At 44.8% G+C, this 18,484-nt stretch overlaps 1 protein-coding gene across 1 annotated transcript; it reads right to left on the reverse strand.

The window, feature by feature from the left end:
* Nucleotides 1-1,911: 1,911 nt before the first annotated feature.
* LOC140723473 (uncharacterized) lies at nucleotides 1,912-18,456 on the reverse strand. Its single transcript, XM_073038048.1, has 3 exons — nucleotides 18,310-18,456; nucleotides 16,718-16,885; nucleotides 1,912-3,768 (listed from the first exon to the last, which is right to left on the reverse strand). The coding sequence occupies exon 3, from the start codon at nucleotides 3,359-3,361 to the stop codon at nucleotides 2,645-2,647; it is 717 nt and encodes a 238-aa protein (XP_072894149.1). The 5' UTR covers nucleotides 3,362-3,768; nucleotides 16,718-16,885; nucleotides 18,310-18,456; the 3' UTR covers nucleotides 1,912-2,644.
* Nucleotides 18,457-18,484: the final 28 nt, after the last annotated feature.

Below are 18,484 nucleotides of genomic sequence, written 5' to 3' on the forward strand. Positions count from 1 at the left end.
AAAAAAAATAAATGGGAGAAACTTGAAAAAATTAGAGGTGCATAAGTGCTTGTGAGTCCTTGAGCAAGAGGCCCTAAAGGTTTGCTTGCAGATGGAGTTGATTAAGGATGACAACTGCAATGTTAGCAATATAAGAGCAAGGATGCGATACTATAGCTTTATAACGCATTGGGCAGATCACTGTTGGTGTATGGTGAGCAGATTCCGACCTGTACTTCCGACTTATTATCTGAGCAAAGGATGTGCTCGTATTGGAGTGGGTCCAGAGAAGTTTCAAATAATGATTCCAGGAAGACCAAGAGTGGATGACCAGGATGAGGAAGTACGTGGGAAGGGATTCACTCAGTCATCCAACCTACAGAAATTTATCAATATCCACTGCTGCTGATTTCCACACACAAATAAATCAAAAGGGATTTCCCCAATCAAATCGATAATTAATCGATCAATAGCCCCCAAACAACACGGCACAGCCGGACACATAACAGGGGATTTTACATCCCACAACACTGGATTCAGTGATGAAACCCGTGATTAATGTTGTTGTCCTTCTGAAATCATAAGAAACGCACATTAAGGTGCATTTAAATGCGAGCGCATCCCCACAGGTGACGTCACACAGACCCCCTCGCGCCTGACGTCACGCATGGGCTTCCCACACGGGGATCTGCCCTTACGTGCACAGCGTCTTACGTCATCCATGCGATGGTGAGCTCGAGCTTTATTAGTTTAATAGCTGGGCTAATAATCACGTGACCAGCCCCCCCCCCCCCCCCCCCACCGCTGTCGACAGAGGATTCAGGGGCTTCGCTATTCCCATTGGTGCAAATCGTCGTCAATCACTTGTTACCACCAGTCGCAGAGGTGGACAAGTCCAGAGAGCGTTACCCCCGCTGTGTTCGCCTCCCGCTCCGGCCTCAAACTCCACATCACAGTGGAGTAAATGTCTGTTTTTTGATTTATTTCCATTTCCCTCCAAGGGAAGTTGGGGTGTTTGTGAAGCGTCTTCTGCGGCCGGAGTCTGATGTGTCGCCGAGAGGTAGGAGACCGCTCGGCCCGTCGGTTTGATGCCAGTTCCCTGGGGAGGGAGAGGAGGGATTTTATTGAAAGGAAAAAGATGGTGTGAGAGGGGGCGGACAGGATGTTTGTCCCGGTGGAAATCTGTGGAAATGTCTGAGCCCACGGTGGTGGTGAGCAGAGGGATTCACATTGGGGGGGAAACACCGACAGATGGTTGACCTGCAAGTGGGGCCAATGACAGGGGTAGGAGGTGAGTGGTTGGGGCAACACGGGGCTGCGGAAGATGGACATTTTTTGCACAGAGGGTTAACAAAGTGGTTAGCGAGTATTTGTTATAGAGTGTGCAATGGGGTTTCAACAGACTGATCCCTGAAATGGTTGGGTCATCATATGAAGAAAGATCAAATGTGATAACCCTTTCATTTAGAGAATCGAGGACTGAGAGGTGAACACATTGAAATGCACATCATTACCGGTTGAACCAGGGATCCCAGTCTCTGAAAAAGGGGGTGGATGCCTATATTTTATAATAAAACCCCTATTGTTTTACCTTTACCTCCTCTCCCAGTTTTATGGTTGCCCTGGTCCTTCACACCCCCTTACCTGCTTAAGATTCAGCCCATTAGCAACAGTCAGCAATTCATTCTTTTTGGCTTTTCCTAATGCCTTAGGGGTTGGCGCTTCCAGAAATTTATAAATGTCCACTGCTGCTGATTTCCACACACAAATAAATCAAAAAGGATTTCCCCAATCAAATCGATAATTCATCGATCTATAGCCCCCAAATTTGTTCATATCCCAGACGCAGGCCCCAAATTTGTTACGAACCACAATGCTTTAGAAACAAGCCAGCAGCAATAGACTACACCTGGAGTCAGATTTTGATGTTAAATCTGTCTTTATTAGAATCTACTTGTAATATTGCAACTTAAACAAGATAAACAGAAGTTAACAGTATTAAGTTTGTAAATGTGTGTAAATATAACTCCCAAACTATTGAGCTCGGGGGAAACAAGGCTTGGAGTCTTGAGATGGTAAAGCATGAAAGTTCAGTTCAACTACAGAATAGGCAATGAGAGAGAGAGAGATTTGTAATCCAGGGTAAATGGCAAGAGAACACAAATATGTAGAATTCCACAGGTTCCACGGTGGTAAAATGAGAGAACAGTCGCTGTAGATTTTATCCGTCATCATTCCAAATCCACATACAAATTATCACTGAAAGTGACTTGTCACAAGGGGTATTGGCTTCAAGTGAACTACCACACCACAGCCAGGCAAGGGTCAACACATAAGTGGTCTCCACAGGACATCCCAAATCAGATCCACTCCTATGGATCAAACAAGGTGACAACCACACATTCGCTGTACATGAATCGATAATTAACCCACCTTTGTGGGTATAGGAAACTTCTAAACAGTGACCCTTGGTCACTAGTTCCCTGGTTTCGATCCTTCCATTTTTCCTCATTCGTCTCCGTCTGACTCTGAGTGTGAGTGTCTGTGTCCTCGGTTAAAACTGAACAAACTGTGAGCGATGTAAACAAGCTGCAAGTCAGACTGATTCACCTTCTTAATCTCTCTCTCTTAAAATGACAGTCCACAGCAAAGAAAACCCAGGGATTCATAACAACGGCCACTCCCCACTGTGCACTGACTGGTGTGCCAGTAGTTGGGACGACTGAGTGAATCCCTTCCCACATTCTGAGCAGGTGAATGGCCTCTCCCCAGTGTGAACTCGCTGGTGTCTCTGTAGGTTAGCTAACTGAGTGAATCCCTTCCCACAGACTGAGCAGGTGAATGGCCTCTCCCCAGTGTGAACTCGCTGATGACTCTGTAGGTTGGATGACTGAGTGAATCCCTTCCCACAGACTGAACAGGTGAACGGCTTATCCCCAGTGTGAACTCGCTGATGACTCTGTAGGCTGGATGACCGAGTGAATCCCTTCCCACAGTCTGAGCAGGTGAACGGCCTCTCCCCAGTGTGAACTCGCTGATGCCTTTGTAGGGTGGAAGAGTGAGTGAATCTCTTCCCACAGACTGAGCAGGTGAATGGCCTCTCCCCAGTGTGAACTCGCTGATGTCTCCGTAGGGTGGATGACTGAGTGAATCCCTTCCCACAGACTGAGCAGGTGAATGGCTTCTCCCCAGTGTGAATTTGCTGGTGTACCAGTAGTTTGGATGACTGAATGAAACTCTTCCCACAGTCTGAGCAGGTGAACGGCTTCTCCCCAGTGTGAACTCGCTGATGTAGCTTAAGATTAGATGACGATGTGAATCCCTTCCCACAGACTGAGCAGGTGAACGGCTTCTCCTCAGTGTGAACACACTGGTGTGCCATTAGGTCAGATGACCAAGAGAGTCCCTTCCCCGAAATTCAGCAGATGACCAGCCTCTGCCCGGTGTGATCTGACTGGTGTGTCCACAGGTGGGATGCCCGGCAGAACCTTTTCTCACAAACAGAACAGGTGAATGGTCTTGTCCAGTGTGAACTTGCTGATGTACCTTCAGTTGAGATGACCGAGTGAATCCATTCCCACTGACTGAGCAGGTGAACGGCCTTTCTCCCGTGTAAAATGCCGGGCTTGCTAGTTGGTCAGATGACCGAGTGAATCCCTCCCCACAGTCTGAGCAGGAAGGCTGGTCGATAGGATCCCTTGTTCCACTTCTTAAATATCTAGACAGAGACAACAAAACTGGCGTGCCGTGTTTGAGCTTCCTGGAGACAAATTCCTTCCCATTTTTAACCTGTAAAAGATATACAAAATCCATCAATGAGTGTAGGACAACATTTCAGATGAGATTACTTGAGTTGCCAAGGTTTGATTTGGTATCACACTGTTACAGTGAGGTTAAACCCAAGTTGGACAGAGAAATCATCTCCTGACTGGGCAGAGTGCTGGTATCTGGAATGACCATCAATTCCCTAATTCGTTTCAAGTTCCAACTCCTTAAAGTGCAGGGTTACAAGCTGCAGCTGGATGCACTTCTTGTAGGTGAGGGCATCAGGGACACTACAGGTCTCCCCATCTTCCCTCCAATACCCCCTCTAACTTGTAATAACCAGTATGTACATAAATCTTGCACTGTGCATTTTTTTTTACCCAGTGACAAGATGTGCACAGTGAATTTTATATAGAGAGGTATTCATTTTCACAGCTGGAAAATCACAGTCAATAGGAACTTTTATCTCCTCTGGGTTCGATCCAGTTCATCTGCACTCTCACACAACCTATGTAGCTGGCCTGTAATGGGTAATGAAGGATTTTCTCACCAAAGTTTTTGCACATTGTCCATATGTGGTTTGCTTGCTAAGTTACGCTTTAAAAAGTCAGATTTCCAAATATCACTTCACTTCTTCCCACTTGCAAATTCTCCAGCAACTTTTGCATCACCACAATACACACAGGTAACACCAGTTTCTGTACTCCCCTGAAGCCTCCCCCATTGACTGACAGTGGTGAACTCAGTGATGGCAATTCCAATGAATATGAAGGGAAGGGTAGTAGTCTGTCTCATTGGAGTCTGGCACATTTGTGATTTGTGCTTCCCTGGGCAAAGGTGTTTCATATCATTAAGTACCCAGAGAGAATGGGACAAAACATGTTCTCATGGGTAGAAAGGTCCAGAACAAGAAGAGGTAGAACAAGCAACAGACACAAAATGCTGGAGGAACTCAGCAGGCCAGGCAGCATCTATGGAAAAGAGTACTAATGCTGAATTTTGCCAGCATTTTGTGTGCGTTGCTTGGATTTGCAGCATCTTCAGATTTTCTCGTTAGTGATTGGAGGTAGAACAAAGGTGATTTTCTCAACTGGTGATGTAAAAGATTTTGTTCCCTTTCTCCGAGTTCCTAATCCTTGCATTTAGATAGCTGGAGCTCAGCTCTGTCTGAGAGATCCATCGGTTCCCATTCACTCAGCAGCCAGAAGCTCCCCGGGGCCCGTGTACGGATCGTAGTGCTGAGAGACAGGGATGAGAGCAGGACTGTTCCGGGATTGTTGGCCACTGTGTCCGGATTTCACAGGAATTGTTCCGAAGTCGGTGTTTAAGATGAAAACATGGAGAATCGCTCTTACCTGCACCCGACATTTTCAAAGCCTTCTGTGTACTGCACGCATGCGTGAAACTCAGGGACGTCCTCAGCCTGACGCTGGTGCATTTCATCGGCACTTCAGCACCGGCAAGATTCTTAATGCATGGCCCTATGGGTAATCACGGTGCCATTAAACATTTCTGCAAGCACCGGTTCAATGTCCATACCTCATTTTTTTTATCGTGGGTATAGAAAAAATCTGCAGCTGTTTTAACACAGAAAGCTGCTCCTATAAGCAATATACTCAATATCAACGTGTATCTAATGCCAAAGTAAAATGCAGATATAAAACACCGGAGATTCTGCAGTTGCTGGAAATACAGAGACACACACACACAAAACGCTGGAGGAACTCTGCAATTCAGAGAGCAACTAAGCAGCGGAGTACACAGGCTAGGCATGCTGAAGGGGCTCTGTCTAAACGTTTTCTATTTATTCCTCTCCAAAATTTCTGCCTGATCTGTTGATTTCCAACTGTGTTTTGCAGAAATTAACCACCTTTTTTTTCGATCAACCAGTTTCCAAATGCTTCTAATCTTTCACTTATAACCACATCGGGCTGGTCTTATTCGTCCTCCTCCTCTGGACCCCATCTCTCTCTGGAGCCCCTGACTCAGGCTGGCAAATCTTCGGTTTCTGACTCTGCACCATCGAAGATTCACTCGCTAGTCTGCTGTCAGACTTTAGAGGTGCATTGTGTTGCGAGACCGCAGGTTCGTTTACTGTGAGTGTCGCTGTAAGTGCCTGAGTGAGGCGGGGCTGTGATGTCAGACACAAGAAGAGAGAGAGAGAGAATGTCAAAACCACAGTGAGCTCATCATCTTATTCACCCTGGAGAAAATCATGCAGGGAATTCATGCAGGTGTATAAGATGATGAGAGGCATTGGTCGTGTGGATCGCCAGAGGCTTTTTCCCCAGGTGGCTATGTGGTAGAGTAATTCTAAGCAGCTTCTAGAGTAAGATACATGGTCGGCACAGCAATGTGGGACAAAGCATCTGTAATGTGTTGTGCATTTATATGTTTCCATGAAATTCACGGGAAATCTCCAATCCCACGGAGTGGTGATTAGTTGCAACCTGTCATCTCAGGGAGAGTGAGAGGGGAATGACAGGGAGAGATTTTGATATACTGATACGGAACAGAAACATGGGCAGGAACCTGATGGGCTGAGTGGCCTTTCTAGTGTACATTGTGAGTGTGGTAGAGACAGTAAGTACCTGAGACACGGGACTTGATACAGAACTGATTTATATTTCACAGATCCACAATATTAAACACCAGTCTAATTTAAGGCTAACATCAGCAGAACAGACTCCTCCAATGCTCAGTGACCAGGGTTCAGTCCTGGGTGCGATGAGCAGCCGCAAGAACTGCAGAATCTGACAGTAACAGTCCCTCATGAACCAGCAGCTGCCTTCAGTCACCGTGATGTTAAACATTTAACAAAGAGATGATTTGAACTTGCTCCCTGATGTAGGAGCGCTCAGACTGTAGATGTAGGGGGTAAGGAAAAAAAAAGAGATAATAAAGTTGTTTGCACCATTAGGGATAAGTTTCTTGAATGCATCTATTTTAATGCTAGGAGCATTGTAAGAAAGGTGGATGAGCTTAGAGTATGGATTGATAACTGGAAATATGATGTTGTATCTATTAGTGAAACATGGTTGCAGGAGGGGTGTGATTGGCAACTAAATATTCCTGGATTTTATTGCTTCTGGTGTGATAGAATCAGAAGGGCAAGAGGGGGAGGTATTGCAATGCTTGTCCGAGAAAATATTACAGCGGTGCTTTGACAGGATAGATTACAGGGCTCATTTAGGGAGCCTATTTGGGTGGAATTGAGGAATGGGAAAGGTATAGAAACACTTAGAGGGGTGTATTATAAACCACCTAATTGGGCGCGAGAATTGAAAGAGCAAATTTGTAAGGAGATAGCAGATATTTGGAGTAAGCACAAGGTTGTGATTGTGGGAGATTTTAATTTTCCACACATAGAAACATAGAAAATAGCTGCAGGAGTAGGCCATTAGTCCCTTCAAGCCTGCACCGCCATTCAGTATGATCATGGCTGATCATCCAACTCAGAACCCTGTACCTGCTTTCTCTCCATACCCCTGATCCCTTTAGCCACAAGGGCCATATCTAACTCCCTCTTAAATATAGCCAATGAACTGGCCTCAACTGTTTCCTGTAGCAGAGAATTCCACAGATTCACCACTCTGTGTATGAAGAAGTTTTTCCTCATCTTGGCCCTAAAAGGCTTCCCCTTTATCCTTAAACTGTGACCCCTCGTTCTGGACTCCCCCAACATCGGAAACAATCTTCGTGCATCTAGCCTGTCCAATCCCTTTAGAATTTTATACGTTTCAATAAGATCCCCCCCAATCTTCTAAATTCCAGTGAGTATAAGCCTAGTCGATCCTAGTTCATCCATGCAATCTTTAAATGCTTGCCATTGCATATGAATGTTGAGGAACCAACTAGAGAAAAGGCCATTCTACATTGGGTATTGAGCAATGAGGAAGGGTTAATTAGCAATCTTGTCGTGCGAGGCCCCTTGGGTAAGAGTGACCATAAGAGTGGTGGAATACTTCATTAAGATGGAGAGAAACATAGTTAATTCAGAAACAAAGGTACCCTTAAGGAAGGGTAACTTTGAAGGTATGAGACGTGAATTAGCTAAGACAGACTGGCAAATGATACTTAAAGGATTCACGGTGGATATGCAACGGCAAGCATTTAAAGATTGCATGGATGAACTACAACAATTGTTCATCCCAGTTTGGCAAAAGAATAAACCAGGGAAGGTAGTGCACCCATGGCTGACAAGGGAAATTAGGCATAGTATCAAGTCCAAAGAAGAAACATATAAATTAGCAAAAAAAAGTGGCGCAGCTGAGGACTGGGAGAAATTCAGAGTCCAGCAGAGGAGGACAAAGGGCTTAATTAGGACAGGGAAAAAAGATTATGAGAGAAAGCTGGCAGGGAACATAAAAACTGACTGTAAAAGCTTTTAGAGATATGTGAAAAGAAAAAGATTGGTCAAGACAAATGTAAGGACCTTTAAGTCAGAAACAGGTGAATTGATCATAGGGAACAAAGACATGGCAGACCAATTGAATAACTACTTTGGTTCTGTCTTCACTAAGGAGGACATAAATAACACTCCGGAAATAGTAAGGGAATGAGGGTCTAGTGAGATGGAGGAACTGAGGGTAATACATGTTAGTAGGGAAGTGGTGTTAGGTAAATTGAAGGGATTAAAGGCAGATAAATCCCCAGGGCCAGATGGTCTGCATCCCAGAGTAGCCCAAGAAATAGTGGATGCAGTAGTGATAATTTTTCAAAACTCCTTTGATTCTGGATTAGTTCCCGAGGATTGGAGGGTGGCTAATGTCACCCCACTTTTTAAAAAAAGGAGGGAGAGAGAAACCGGGGAATTATAGACCGATTAGTCTCACATCAGTGGTGGGGAAAATGCTGGAGTCGGTTATCAAAGATGTGATAACAGCACATTTGGAAAGAGGTGAAATCATCGGACAAAGTCAGCATGGATTTGTGAAAGGAAAATCATGTCTGACGAATCTTATAGAATTTTTTGAAGATGTAACTAGTAGAGTGGATAGGGGAGAGCCAGTAGATGTGGTATATTTAGATTTTCAAAAGGCTTTTGACAAGGGCCCACATAGGAGATTAGTGTGTAAACTTAAAGCACATGGTATTGGGGGTATGGTACTGATGAGGATAGAGAATTGGTTGGCAGACAGGAAGCAAAGAATGGGAGTAAACGGGACCTTTTCAGAATGGCAGGCAGTGACCAGTGGGGTACCGCAAGGCTCAGTGCTGGGACCCCAGTTGTTTACAATATATATTAATGATTTAGATGAGGGAATTAAATGCAGCAACTTCAAGTTTGCGGATGACACGAAGCTGGGTGGTGGTGTTAGCTGTGAGGATGCTAAGAGGATGCAGGCTGACTTGGATAGGTTAGGTGAGTGGGCAAATTCATGGCAGATGCAATTTAATGTGGATAAATATGAGGTTATCCATTTTGGTTGCATGAACAGGAAAACAGATTATTATCTGAACGGTGGCCAATTAGGAAAAGGGGAGGTGCAACGAGACCTGGGTGTCATTGTACACCAGTCATTGAAGGGAGGCATGCAGGTACAGCAGGCGGTGAAAAAGGTGAATGGTATGCTGGCATTCATAGCAAAAGGGTTTGAGTACAGGAGCAGGGAGGTTCTACTGCAGTTGTACAAGACCTTGGTGAGACCGCACCAAGTGTGCAGTTTTGGTCCCCTAATCTGAGGAAAGACATTCTTGCCACAGAGGGAGTACAAAGAAGGTTCACCAGATTGATTCCTGGGATGGCAGGACTTTCATATGAAGAAAGACTGGATCGACTAGGCTTATACTCACTGGAATTTAGAAGATTGATGGAGGATCTTATTGAAACGTATAAAATTCTAAAGGGATTGGACAGGCTAGATGCAGGAAGATTGTTTCTGATGTTGGAGAAGTCCAGAACGAGGGGTCACAGTTTAAGGATAAAGGGGAAGATTTTTAGGACCGAGATGAGGAAAAACTTCTTCACACAAAGAGTGGAGAATCTGTGGAATTCTCTGCCACAGGAAACAGTTGAGGCCAGTTCATTGGCTATATTTAAGAGGGAGTTAGATATGGCCCTTGTGGCTAAAGCGATCGGGGATATGGAGAGAAAGCAGGTGCAGGGTTCTGAGTTGGATGATCCACTATGATCATACTGAATGGTGGTGCAGGCTCGAAGGTCCGAATGGCCTACTCCTGCACCTATTTTCTATGTTTCTATCTACTGTCAACCCTTTAAATATCATTAGATATCAATCTTAGCTAATTCATGTCTCATATCTTCAAAGTTGCTCTTCTTTAAGTTCAGAACATTTGGTTCTGAATTAACTATGTCACTCTCCATCTTACTGAAGAAATCCACCATATTATGGTCACTCTTACCCAAGGGGCCTCGCATGACAAGATTGCTAACCATCCCTTCCTCATTGCTCAATACCCAGTCTAGAATGGCCTGCTCTCTAGTTGGTTCCTCGACATGTTGGTTCAGAAAACCATCCCGCACACATTCTAAGAAATCCTCTTCCTCAGCACCCTTACCAATTTGGTTCACCCAATCTATATGTAGATTGCAGTCACCCATTATAACTGCTGTTCCTTTTTTGCACGCATTTCTAATTTCCTGTTTAATGCCATCCCCAACTTCACTACTACTGTTAGGTGGCCTGTACACAAATCCCACCAGCGTTTTATGACCCTTAGATTTACGCAGCTCTACCCATATTGATTCCACATCCTCCAGGCTAATGTCCTTCCTTTCTATTGCGTTAATCTCTTCTCTAACCTGCAACGTTATCCCACCTCCTTTTCTTTCCTGTCTATCCCTCCTGAATATTGAATATCCCTGGATGTTGAGCTCCCATCCTTGGTCACCCTGGAGCCATGTCTCTGTGATTCCAACTATATCATATTCATTAATAACTATCTGCACATTCAATTCATCCACCTTATTACGAATGCTCCTTGCAGTGACACACAAAGCCTTCAGGCTTGTTTTTACAACACTCTTAGCCCTTATACAATTATGTTGAAAAGTGGCTGTTTTTGATTTTTGCCCTGGATTTGCCTGCCTGCCACATTTACTTTTCACCTTTCTACTTTTTCCTTCTGCCCTCATTTTGCACCCACTCTGTCTCTCTGCACTTGTTCCTATCCCCCTGCCACATTAGTTTAAATCCTCCTGAACAGCAGCAGCAAACTGCTAGGTCTAGGAGGAGGGACAGCCCTTCAGTGATTCCTGTGTATGCACCCTGGAAGCCTCAAGAAATGATAGTGATCATGAATCAGGCCCCAGATAGAAAAGAAAAACCAGCACAGTTTGCTCAGTGTGTCCACAGTACTACACAAATGTTTAATGTGACTCCGCAAGATTTATTCGGTCTGTGCTGCATGATTCTCTCAGCTGATGAAGGGCAGAAATGGAAGGTAAAATTGAGATACCAAACCTATCAGGAGTTACAGGTGGGAAACCATAATGAGAATGAACAGACAGACCAGATTATTCAAGCCTTGGAAAGGGCTCTCCAGCAACCTGTAAACATCACTAAAGTACCTGAATGCAAACCTAAGCCTGGGGAATGGGACCAGACTATTGAGAGCGATTTGTGGCCTGCTACGGCACCTTCGCAGGAGACCAAGCCTTTAATGATGGGAATCTATCCCCCCAGTTCAATGCCCTACTGCTCCAATGCTTACCAACTAAGTTAGCCAACATGATTAAAACAAATAAAATGGATTGGCCAGAGAATGACCGAAATTGAATGCGACGAGCTCTGACATATCATTAGGACCCAACTTTCGAATCTCGATCAAACCTGAAGGGAACTAATATTAAAGGTGAATATGCTCAGCGGGAAGAAGGACGCGAGCGGGCTATATCTGAGGAACAGAAATGGGAACAAAAACCTACCAAGGGACAGGTGGGGACAACAACCCGTTTAGAAACTGATGAGAAGATGCTTCCAACCATGAGTGCCAACCCTCAGGAAGAGCCCAATGTAATATTGCAAGTTGCTGGAAATCCAGTTCCATTTATGATTGATATGAGGGCAACCACAACACTCTCGATCAGGAAATAGTATCGGAAAAGGAATTCCAGCTATCAGATGCTACAATCACTCTGTCTGGGTTTGAAGGCACGGAACATACGTATTCACGTACCCAGCCACTGCAGGTGGAATTCCAGGGGAACCAGTGTGAGGTTTCAATTACAGTCACCACCAGACGGGGGTGTAATCTCATAGGGAGAGACTTGCTTTGTCCGTTTGAAGTCGAGATTCTATGCACGGACAAGGATATAATGCTGGAACTGCGAACAACTGATAGCTTCCTCAGTTTCTGACCACCCAGTGGTGGGCACTTTATCTGAACTCCAGTACATTTGAACCCCTTCTGCCAGCAGCCGACTCTCATGTGACTCTGTGCTATGACCCTACATGGTGCTCAACTGAGGAAAGCTAATATTATGCACCCCTCGAGTGACAGAAATTCCCAGTCATGGTGATTGGAGAGGTTAAAGGAAGAGACGGCATTGCATTTCTTGCTGAATTTCCAGATTTCTTTTGGTGACAGACAGGACTGGTGGTTCCCAATACCACCTTCAGGGTTTGCCCTGGGTTCAGAATATAACAATATTCTGACTATGCAATAGTGACGGACAGTGAAGTAATTGAACAGGCCTCTTTTGAAGCGGCTGTCTCCACCCAGAAGGCTGAGCTGTTTGCTCTGACTCGTGCCTGTATCCCAGCAACAGACTAAAGTGGGAACATTTACACAGACTCCCGTTATACATTTGGAATTGTATATGACTACAAGGCTCTCTGGGAACATGGGGATTCCTGACTTCCTCTGGCCACCCCATTAGTAATGTCACCTTTGTAAAGAACTTACACACTGCTCTACAGCCACCTCGAGTTTTGTTCTTCTCAGGGGGACGCCTCTGAGGAGGAGTGAAAACTGTGGTCCCAGATGGGGTGCCAGAAATACCCCAACATAGGTTTTTGGATCTCCCAGCGGGACAGGTTTGTGTTCCTACACAGTTTTTACCAATATTGGTTGATTATATACATAATTGTACACACCTGGGAAAGGAGGGAATGGTTGGTAACCTGTACCCTGCACATCGGGTATGACTCCCTTGACAGGTGGATCTTTTTTGTGTCTACAAGTTGATTTTATTGAATTGCCTAGAGTACACTGATATAGATACTGCTTAGTTATTATAGATGTGTTTAGTAGATGGATTGAAGTTATTCCAACTACCATTAATACTGCTGTGACTGTTGTGAAGGTATTATTACGGGAAATAATTCCCAGGTACAAGCCACAGATGCTGAGTTCAACAATGGCTCACACTTTATGGTGGAAGTAAATGAAGGAGTATGTAACAAACTAGCTATCAAGCAACAATTCCACTGTGTACACCACCCACGGGCCGCTGGCAGAGTGGAAAGAGCCAATGGTACTCTGAAGAGTAAATTGGCCAGACTAACAGTGGAAACTGGACTCACTTGGTTGAAGGTCCGACCATTAGCCCGATTCCACATGAGGGTTACCCCACAGGGGAAAACAGGGTTGTCACCAGCTGAAATCATTTCTGGACGCCCCATGAGGACACCCTGGGAACAAAGTCTCAGGATTAAAGGCAAAGTGAATAAGAATAAGGAACCTTGGTTCTCGATGGATATTGGAACTCTGATAAAGAAGACAGAGATGTATGACATGTATAAGAAACAGGGAGCAAAGAAGGTACTTGAGTAGTATAAAAAGTGCAAACAAATACTTAAGGAAGAAATCAGGAGGGCTGAAAGAAGACATGAGGTAGCGTTGGCAGTCAAGGTGAAGAATAGTAAGAGCTTCCACAGGTATATTAATAGCAAAAGGATAGTTATGGGATAAAATTGGTCCTCTTGAAGATCAGAGCGGTTGGCTATGTATGGAACCAAAAGAAATTGGGGAGATGTTAAATGGTTTTTTTGTGTCTGAATTTACTAAGGAAACTGGCATGGAGTCAATGGAAATAAGGCAAACAAGTATTGAGGTCATGGAATCTATACAGATAGAAGAGGAGGAGGTGCTTGCTATCTTGAGGTGAGTAGATAAATCTCCAGGACCTGACAGGATATTCCCTCGGACCTTGAAGGAGACTAGTGTTGAAATTGCAGGGGCCCTGGCAGATATATTTAAATGTCGTTATCTATGGGTGAGGTGCCAGAGATTTGGAGGATAGCTCATGTTGTTCTGTTGTTTAAAGCAGGCTCTAAAAGTAATCCGGGAAATTATAGGCTGGCAAGTTTGATGTCGGTCATGGGTAAATTATTGGAAGGAGTACTAAGAGATAGGATCGACAATTATTTTGACAGACAGGGACTTATTAGGGAGAGTCAACATGGCTTTGTGCCATGTTTAACAAATATATTAGAGAGTTTCGAGGCGGTTACAAGGAAAGTTGATGAAGGCAAGGCAGTGGATGTAGTGGACTTCAGTAAGGCCTTTGACAAGGTCCCGCATGGGAGGTTAGTTAGGAAGATTCAGTCACTAGGTATACATGGTGAGGTAGTAAATTTGATTGGGAATTGAGAATGGGAGAAGTCAAAGAGTGGTAGTGGAGGATTGCTACTCTGAGTGGAGGCCTGTGACTAGTGGTGTGCCACAGGGATCAGTGCTGGGTCCATTGTTATTTGTCATCTATATCAATGATCTGGATGATAATTTGGTGAATTGGATCAGCAAATTTGTTGATGATACAAAGATTGGATGTGTAGTGCACAGTGAAGGTTTTCAAAGCTTGCAGAGGGATCTGGACCAGCTGAAAAAAATGGCAGATGGAGTTTAATACAGACAAGTGTGAGGTATTGCACTTTGGAAAGTCAAACCAAGGTAGAACAGACAAGTTAAATGGCAGGGCACTGAGGAGTGCACTAGAACAGAGGGATGTAGGAATACTGATACAAAATTCCCTAAAAGTGGCATCACATGTAGATAGGGCAGTAAAGAGAGCTTTTGGTACATTGGCCTTTATAAATCAAAGTACTGAGTATAAGAGTTGGAATGTAATGGTGAGGTTGTATATTGCATTAGTGAGGGGGAAGTTGGAGTATTGTGATAGATAGATAGATAGATAGATACTTTATTCATCCCCATGGGGAAATTCAACTTTTTTCCAATGTCCCATACACTTGTTGTAGCAAAACTAATTACATACAATACTTAACTCAGTAAAAAATATGATATACATCTAAATCACTATCTCAAAAAGCATTAATAATAGCTTTTAAAAAGTTCTTAAGTCCTGGCGGTAGAATTGTAAAGCCTAATGGCATTGGGGAGTATTGACCTCTTCATCCTGTCTGAGGAGCATTGCATCGATAGTAACCTGTCGCTGAAACTGCTTCTCTGTCTCTGGATGGTGCTATGTAGAGGATGTTCAGAGTTTTCCATAATTGACCGTAGCCTACTCAGTGCCCTTCGCTCAGCTGCCTATGTTAAACTCTCCAGTACTTTGCCCACGACAGAGCCTGCCTTCCTTACCAGCTTATTAAGACGTGAGGCGTCCCTCTTCTTAATGCTTCCTCCCCAATACGCCACCACAAAGAAGAGGGCGCTCTCCACAACTGACCTATAGAACATCTTCAGCATCTCACTACAGACATTGAATGACGCCAACCTTCTTAGGAAGTACAGTCGACTCTGTGCCTTCCTGCACAAGGCATCTGTGTTGGCAGTCCAGTCTAGCTTCTCGTCTAACTGTGCTCCCAGATACTTGTAGGTCTTAACCTGCTCCACACATTCTCCATTAATGATCACTGGCTCCATATGAGGCCTAGATCTCCTAAAGTCCACCACCATCTCCTTGGTCTTGGTGATATTGAGACGCAGGTAGTTTGAGTTGCACCATATCACAAAGTCCTGTATCAGTTTCCTATACTCCTCCTCCTGTCCATTCCTGACACACCCCACTATGGCCGTGTCATCAGCGAACTTCTGCACATGGCAGGACTCCGAGTTATATTGGAAGTCTGATGTGTACAGGGTGAACAGGACCAGAGAGAGTACGGTTCCCTGCGGCGTCCCTGTGCTGCTGACCACCGTGTCAGACCTACAGTCTCCCAACCGCACATACTGAGGTCTATCTGTCAAGTAGTCCACTATCCAATCCACCATGTGAGAGTCTACTCCCATCTCCGTTAGTTTGTGCCTTAAGATCTTGGGCTGGATGGTGTTAAAGGCACTAGAGAAGTCAAGGAATGTAATCCTCACAGCACAACTGACCCCCTCTAGGTGAGAGAGTGATTTGTGCAGCAAATACGTGATAGCATCCTCCACTCCCACCTTCTCCTTATACTCAAACTGAAGAGGATCCTGGGCGTGCCTGGTTTGTGGCCTCAGATTCTGTATTATCAGCCGCTCCATGGTCTTCATCACGTGCGACGTCAAGGCAACAGGTCTGAAGTCATTCAACTCCTTTGGTTGTGGTTTCTTCGGTACCGGGACAATACAGGATGTTTTCCACTGTCTGGGTACTCTTTTCTGCATTGTGTGCAGTTTTGGTCACCGAATTACAGGAAGGATATTAATAAGGTTGAAAGAGTGCAGAGAAGGTTTACATGGATGTTGCCAGGACTTGAGAAACTGAGTTACAGAGAAAGGTTGAATAGGTTAGGACTTTATTCCCTGGAGCGTAGGAGAATGAGTGGTGATTTGATAGAGATGTATAAAATTATGATGGGTATAGATAGAGTGAATGCAAGCAGGCTTTTTCCACTGAGGCTGGGGGAGAAAAAAAAACAGAGGACATGGGTTAAGGGTGAAGGGTGAAAAGTTTAAAGGGAATATTTGTGGGGGGGGGGAGCTTCTTCACAACTGGGTCTGACTGGTACTGGCATAACTGGTTCTTCTGGGCACATTCAGTCTCACTCCCAACTATTTCCTACCTTCCTTTGTACAGGTATGTAATGTCTAAAGGACCAGTGTTTGAGTAAATGAGACTCACCAAACTTTCTCCCGACTGAATCACTGGAATCTCCGAGTCAGATGGGTTCTCTCCAGTTGATGCTCTCAATCCTCGGGCTACTTCACTTATTGCTGTTCCCTCATCTTCAGTTGTGATTTGTCTCCAGTTGGGGTTTTTCTTCAAATAAATCTCTCACCGCAGGTCTGACTTTAACATGAAAGATAATGAAGCACGTTAACAATGAAAAGGAGGACCAAACATTTCTGCTTAATGTTACTAGGAACAAAACTCACTGAAATTTAAACGTTGAAGGCAAATATAATGATCTCAGTGAACAATCTTTAATTGTCCCTCACACATCACAAAACAATACGGGATAAGAAGGAGCCATCATTCAGTCATGGTAAGACACAAGACACAGGAACAGAATTAGGTAATTCAATCCATCTGGTCTGCTCCACCACTCAACCATTCAATCATAGCTGATTTTTAATCCAACACCATATTCCTGCTTTCCTCCTGTAACCCTGAAGCTACTCAGCAATTATCAGTATATTAATCTTCACAAATAGACACAAATGGCAGCCTCAAACAAATTCTGTGGCAACAAATTCCACATATCAGACATCTTTTGGCCAAAAAAATTTTCTCATCTCAGTTTTAAAGGAAAGCATCTTTATTCTGAGACGGTGCTCTCAGATCACAGACTCTCTGTCTAATGGAAACTTCCTCTCCATGTCCACTGTATCCAGGCTTTTCAGCATTCGGTAGGTTTACTTAACCATACATCTCCCACCACCCCCACTGTCCCTCTGAACTCCATTGAGAACAGGTCCAGAACCATCAAATGCTCCTCATATATAAATCCGATCATTCCTGAGATTATTCATGTGAACCTCATTAGCAACGACTGCACTGTACACATTTCCAGGAATAACAGACAAATCGGTTCCAGGATAATTTACAGGGAAAAGTTGTGCTTCCTTTACTGTTATACTATCACTCCATTTCCAGGTTAAAACAGGACCATTTCAGGAAATTTGTATTACAGATCCTAGGATACAGATCTTGTCTTGTCTATACTGGACCGACCGCCGTCGCTGGGCTATGAACGCGCAGGAGTAATGTGTGGCTCAGCTCTACTGCGGGGAGCTGAGGCTCGAACCATTCTCCCCCTAGACTTCCCAGTCCCTCGGTAAAGCAGGCAGTGAAATCAAAGATCCCCACAACCTGGGACGTTCTCCTTTCTCACCCACATCACTCCGGGAGAAGACACAACAGCCATAAAGCTCCAGGACAAATGTGAGGAGCCTCAGGAACCGAGGCGAATTCGGGGAAGTTAATGAGTCTCAGCAGCCAACATCACACCACGTGATCTTGCGTCACAAAGCGGAGGGCGGGGCAAATCTGCGACTCACAGCCTCACGTGACCTGTCGGCGGGACTTCCATTTCAATTCTGTGAAAACAGACAGCCTGGGCTCCTGGTTTGGATCGTTCAATGCAGATTAAGTGAAGTCGACACATTTCTGACGAGCCCAGATAGTTGGGAAACAAGTGAATTCCTGGCCCTCAATTCGGGGCTCACGGCCAACATCGGATCTCCCCGCTCGGGATCGGTCTCAATACTCACCGATGGGAAAGTGATATCTTCGGCCCGCAGACAGTGATCCCGACGGAACAGACGAAAGTCTTTCCTGAACACACAGCCGACCCACTTCAGCTCTGAGCGAAGAGGATTACACCGTCCACCCGGAGACTGTGAACATGCGCGAAGAGATTGTACATCATCGGGAGGCGGGGCCTCG

Source organism: Hemitrygon akajei, unplaced genomic scaffold (genome assembly GCF_048418815.1).
Source record: "Hemitrygon akajei unplaced genomic scaffold, sHemAka1.3 Scf000115, whole genome shotgun sequence".
Lineage (NCBI taxonomy): Eukaryota > Metazoa > Chordata > Chondrichthyes > Myliobatiformes > Dasyatidae > Hemitrygon > Hemitrygon akajei.

Coding starts and splice junctions, on each gene's coding strand:
- LOC140723473 (XM_073038048.1), bottom strand. CDS start 3,361: ATGGCACACCAGTGTGTTCACACTGAGGAGAAGCCGTTCACCTGCTCA.